General features: G+C 28.4%; 2 protein-coding genes across 2 annotated transcripts; one reads left to right on the top strand and one right to left on the bottom strand.

The window, feature by feature from the left end:
- Positions 1-2,103: 2,103 nt before the first annotated feature.
- BGW36DRAFT_461862 (uncharacterized protein) lies at positions 2,104-2,897 on the top strand. Its single transcript, XM_046222147.1, has 2 exons — positions 2,104-2,646; positions 2,701-2,897. Exons 1-2 carry the CDS (start codon positions 2,117-2,119, stop codon positions 2,753-2,755), a joined length of 585 nt encoding a protein of 194 aa, XP_046070838.1. The 5' UTR covers positions 2,104-2,116; the 3' UTR covers positions 2,756-2,897.
- A 1,424-nt stretch (positions 2,898-4,321) lies between these two features.
- On the bottom strand, positions 4,322-4,567 carry BGW36DRAFT_296712 (uncharacterized protein; the record flags this gene model as incomplete). The annotated part of the gene is made up of 1 exon (XM_046211300.1): positions 4,322-4,567. A coding segment is annotated over one exon (246 nt), but the record flags the coding sequence as incomplete, so codon positions are not given.
- Positions 4,568-5,673: the final 1,106 nt, after the last annotated feature.

Below are 5,673 nucleotides of genomic sequence, written 5' to 3'. Positions count from 1 at the left end.
TCTAAATATAGTGTTAAATTAATAAAGATGAGCTAATGTATTTTAAAAAATCCCTATTAGAAGATTTTTTTTATTATAAATAGATTGATCCAAGTTCTATATAAATATAGTACTAGTTTTTCAGTTATAAGATAGTAATATTTAAGATCTAATACTAGGAGTGCTTTTTAAGCATATTATGGAAGTATATGATAGATTGATTAAAGCCATGGAATAAAATAAAAACAGGAGAGTGATATTGAGTCAATATATAGAATATATATAATTCTTTAAATTAATATATTTGCCATTGTATTTACCAGATTTAAATCCCATTAGATAATTCTTTGCTAAGCTTAAGACCTTTAAGGTGAAAATAATAAATTTATAAGAAGAATTCTAATTAAAAATTTGATTACTTCCTAGAATAGTGTATTAATATAATTAATAGACAAGATTATAATGCTAAAAGCCATTTCTAATATACAGATCTAGTGATAGAGAAATATATATTAAAAAATAATAATATCATAAAATATATACTAAATTCAAACAAAGAAGTGCTAATCATAGACCCTTAACAATCACTTATCTTCTATTAATTAGATTAAGATACATATAAATATAACTACTATATCAAATAGTTTAAGGCTTAAAATTAATACACTATACCTATTCCTATTTTACCACATCATCTATACAATGCGCTGGCTATTAGATAGAATATCTCATATTACATAACACCTTTAAAATTCCTTAAATCAAGACCATTTTTTAAAGAAACTATTCATTTATTCTCTTTATCATCATCAATCCACATTAATATAATTTAAAGCAATAATAAATATATCTAAAAGGAATTCTAAAAATTTTATAAAGATAATATATAATACTATTTTTAAAGATAATTATATTTGATCACTCTATGATCAAATATTCTTTTATTATATTATAGACCCAACATCAGAATTCAAATCAAATCAAATAACTATAAATACATAGTTTTAAAGAATATTCTTTACAGAGAGACTATATATTTCTCAGCAATATTTAAGAATAAATTCAAAGAAGGACAGCAACTCACAACGATTTTAGAAGACATAGAAGGGTCTGTATCGGTGCAGAGTCAAGAGGCCTTCTCCGTCGCCAAAATGTAGTCTACATCGTCACACTAGTGAAATACAAAGCAACAGCTCAGCACCGGAAACGTACTCTCGATCTGACTGAGACAACTTGAGATGTCCAGACCGTTATTGTCAGAGTGGCATACAGCTCTGGCTGATCCCCGCAACTCGGATTCCGTAAACTCTGACGATATATCTCTCTTATAAAACATATTATACAGTTTTTTGTTGTACTAATCTTGAGTAGTAATTCTTAGTGGTGATCCTTAGTGGTAATCCTTAGTGGTGATCCTTAGTGGTGATCCTTAGTGGTGATCCTTAGTGATGATCCTTAGTGGTGATCCGTAATATTGTGATCATAATAAAGCGTTAAACATTCCATTCTTCTTTCCCATAGATACTGTAATCACGTTTTCGAAAATTATATATACTGTAGATTATAGTTACACCACGTTGCTCCACTCATAACGCCAACGTAATCATATCAAGGCCTAGAAACATTGCGTATTTTTCCAGAATCCAGCGCATGTAAGTTAGTATAAACAATTTTAGCCCTGCATAGCACACGAAGAATAAATTAAAGATTATTATTAGTAGTTAAAAAGATGGCGGGATGGCAGAGCCTCGCTAAGGGTCCATAGAGATGTCTCTCTACTATTGATAGTACGTATTGTCCATATTTAGATAGTGGAAACCGACCATCTACCCCGACTGTCCGCTCTCACGCCAACAATCTGACACCGATCGATCCTCTCTACAGGGTAGTGTTGGGCAATATTTATTATCTGGATACAATATACTTCCAATGTCTCAGGTATTTATAGCATTTTCACTACTCACAATCTGGATTCTATAACTAACAGTAACCAGGATGCACAAGAGGTTTAAATAGGGCGATCACGACTAGTCAATCGATTCTTGAGACCTACTGTAAAACACACATTTCATTACTAAATTTCCTCTCTATCCAAGCATTTCTAATATTGGCTTAGCCTTCCTTAGAACTCCAAAAGATGAAGATCTCAACTCCTTTGCTTTTGGTGCTAGCCGAGCGATCGGTGGCGCTCGCACTGCCTGCAACAACTATGGCGGTTGCGGATATAGTCCGCCGTGACGGGATTGACTGGCATGTTCCAACTTATGACGACTTTGGGGCCTCAGAAAATGATTGCAGCAACTTCGCCATTAAATCTACTACTAGCGTGGCTGATCCTAAGCTTGACGACTGTCAAAACTTAGTTAATGCTCTCCAAGGCGAGGGATTCATTTTAATCCTTAATGACGGCTTTAATGGCGGCGAGTGGACAAACATTGTTTCATATGGCACTTGCAATTTATACATTGATACAAAGGGGTTTCCATCCGCCACAACAACAGCTACGGTCGAGGTTGCGACAAAAGACCTGATCGATATTCTTCAGAACGTGATTACCTGGGCTATACCTCTGTCGTCGATATCAATAAATCCAAGCTTGGTGGATCCTATCAGTATCAGCGAGCCTACTTGGGCCCCCGGGTCTCTCCCCGGTTCGACTGGTAATATGTGAGATATAAATCCATTACTCTCCCTTTATATTCTTTGACTGACATAGATCAGGAATTGTGAAAACTTTACACCTTCAGTCTCATGGAGGGTTCAGGGTTCAGCATAGTCATTTTTTTTTGAGATTTGAAACAAATTATTACAGGAGACTCAAGAACATCCTACCTTTAGAGCTGATCTTCTCGAAGAAGTAAGAAGGACTCTTAAGGAACTAAGGACCAACCAATATATTATCAGTTATTAGGATTCTCTATATAATAATAAAAAAAAGCTTACTAGATTTATTATTTTTAATTATTTATATTAAAGCTGTATACCGGGGCCCCCGGGGGGGCTTCGGGGGAAGGGTGACAGGGCTGGGCGGCCTGCCACCGGCAGGCAACTGTCAAAAGTTGTCAACAACTCGTCTCAAGATCGGAGATCTTTAGAGGATATTCTGCTAACATAAGATAAAAGAGTAATAAAGATCAATATTAGAGGGCTATCTATCAAGAATGATAGTAATAATAAGAAGATTATTGAATACTAAATAATAGTATGCTATTTGAGATAAAAATAAAAGATGATCAACTAGATATATGATGATTAAAAGAGTATTTATATATATTAAGGATATTAAAGCCATGCTTTAATATCTAAAATTGTTGCTTTATTATATAGAAGCTATGCTTCTATATGTTGAAGCTCTGCTTCATTGGGTTATGTGCTTGGCATATGCTGGAATCAGGCATTAATACACAATATTCATGTTGTTGCATCAATAGCTGTGGCTAAACTGAAGGTATAGCTGTTTTTAATATTGTTTCCGCAATATATAATTGTATTTAATAATAATTTTATTTATTATTATTTAATTTCTGTTAGATATTTATGTAATAGTGTTCATTATAATATTTATTGATTGTGATTTATTGATTCTTGTAATAATCCCCTTCTTTGAAGGCTGATATCTTAATAATATAATAAATAGTCAGCTATGCCCATGTTCTCAAGTGAGTATTTTTATTTTATAAATCTCTATATTTGTGATGATAGTCTAATTATGTTTTTAAAGAAGCTGTCTTGTATTTGAAAATTGAAACTTGCTAATCACTTAAAGGATGAGGGTTTTAAAATGATTATTCTTTATGTTTATTATACGAATTTAAATAAATCTTATATGATGATTAAAGAATCTTTTTATTATGGTGAATGTATTCACTCAAATCAAAAATATACTGAATTAAAAATTTCTTTTTTAATAAAAAATAGTAGTGGTTTGTGGCTACTTAAAATCAAATCTGTATTTAGAAGAAGGAGACTTTTAAGAAACTTTATTGTCTAGAGCTATAGAATAATTTTCTTTAGAAATATGTTGGTGATTTTATAGCAAGGGATATATAGGATATCGTTGAGCTAGAAAGATTAAAGGAGAAAGAACAAAAAGAAGAGGAAAAATAAAAGTGGGAAGAAAAGTAGAGAAAATTGACTGAATAGTAAATCAATGAAATAGCTATTGTTATTTTTTAAATTTATTCTAAGTTATTTAAAAATAATCCCTTTGACTCCTTATTCTTTAAGTTTCTTAATAATAGAAGATTTAAATCTTTTCTGAACAATTTAAATGCCTAATTAATTCTTATAAGTTATATTTAGATCCATATTCTACCTATTTAACTAAATAAAAGATTCTTTCTTATTCTAACTTCTGTTTTTTAATAAAGTTAATCTTGAATTTATTATTACCAGCTTCATCTTTATTGTTTTTTAGATTTTCTATAGATTCTAATAATGAGATATAAAATATTGAATATACTTTTATTTTTATTAATAATTGGAGTTTATAATTATTATTAATAAGTTTTTCTTTAATTTTAAAAGATCTATATTTAACTGTATTAAGTTTGTTATTTAATCTCTTATTTAGAATATTAAAATTCTTCTATTTTATAGTTTGTTATAAAAAGTAAACTTTCTTTTTTTTTTAAAGATTGGCGCATTCTTATACTTTCTATTGTAATAGATTTTTATTTTTTATTTTGTTTATTTAATGTCTTATGAAATTGTTTAATAGAATGTCTGAAGGTTTTTAGCTTATATTATTGTTATTTCTAATAGTTCTTTTCTTAGTATATTAGATTATGTTATTCTTAGATAATGTCTAAGATTTATAAAATGTAATACTTATCTTATAATTATATTTATTATGTTATTCATTGTAAATTGTATTATTAGTAATACTTATACCTAATTATTTTGTTTTTAATCTATATAGTTCTATAAATATTATTTAATTGATTGAATTATTCTTTTAGACTAATTATCAGTCTATTAGTGATTTACTATTAATAATTTGTGTTTTATTCTGTATGTTTTTATAATTATTTGCTAGTAGTTTACTATAAATAGCTTATTTTGATCTATGATAATTTCCTTTAGTAAATTAGTCTATGAAAATATTTCTTATAGTATGAGGTTTACACATTGTTTTATGATTATGTTTTTTAATATTGGTTATAGGATTATATATTTAGTTAGTCTATTGATAATTATTATAGTATTGATATAGGTTATTCTAAAGATAGATTCCTTTAATTCTGGTAATCTTTGAATGAAATTGATAGTAATACTTTGTTATACTTTTTTTAATATTTTAGATATCTATATTTTTCTATAAGATTTATATATTAATAATTTGTTCTAATTATAGTCTTTATAGTATTTAATATAATCCTTAACCCTTTTTTTGAGATATAGAAAGTAATATAATTGATTTATTATTTTAACTGTTTTATCAATTCCTTAATGTCCTTGATTGAATAGATTATGGTGCTGTTTAATAATTTCTATAGTCATTGTTTATAGTATTCTGATTATACTATTCTATACTGCTAATTTATCCTATAGTATCATTATTCTATTATATAGTTCTTATTGAATTTATTTATTCTTTTTTGTTTCTTTTTTTAGTTATTTTTTAAATTCTGATTCTTTGACCCTGATAGCTACTGCTAAAACAGTATTATAGTTATATTATAGTACTTCTGA

Source organism: Talaromyces proteolyticus, assembly GCF_021365285.1.
Source record: "Talaromyces proteolyticus strain PMI_201 chromosome Unknown BGW36scaffold_7, whole genome shotgun sequence".
Classification (NCBI taxonomy): Eukaryota; Fungi; Ascomycota; class Eurotiomycetes; order Eurotiales; family Trichocomaceae; genus Talaromyces; species Talaromyces proteolyticus.
This window is presented reverse-complemented; position numbering and strand designations above follow the sequence as displayed.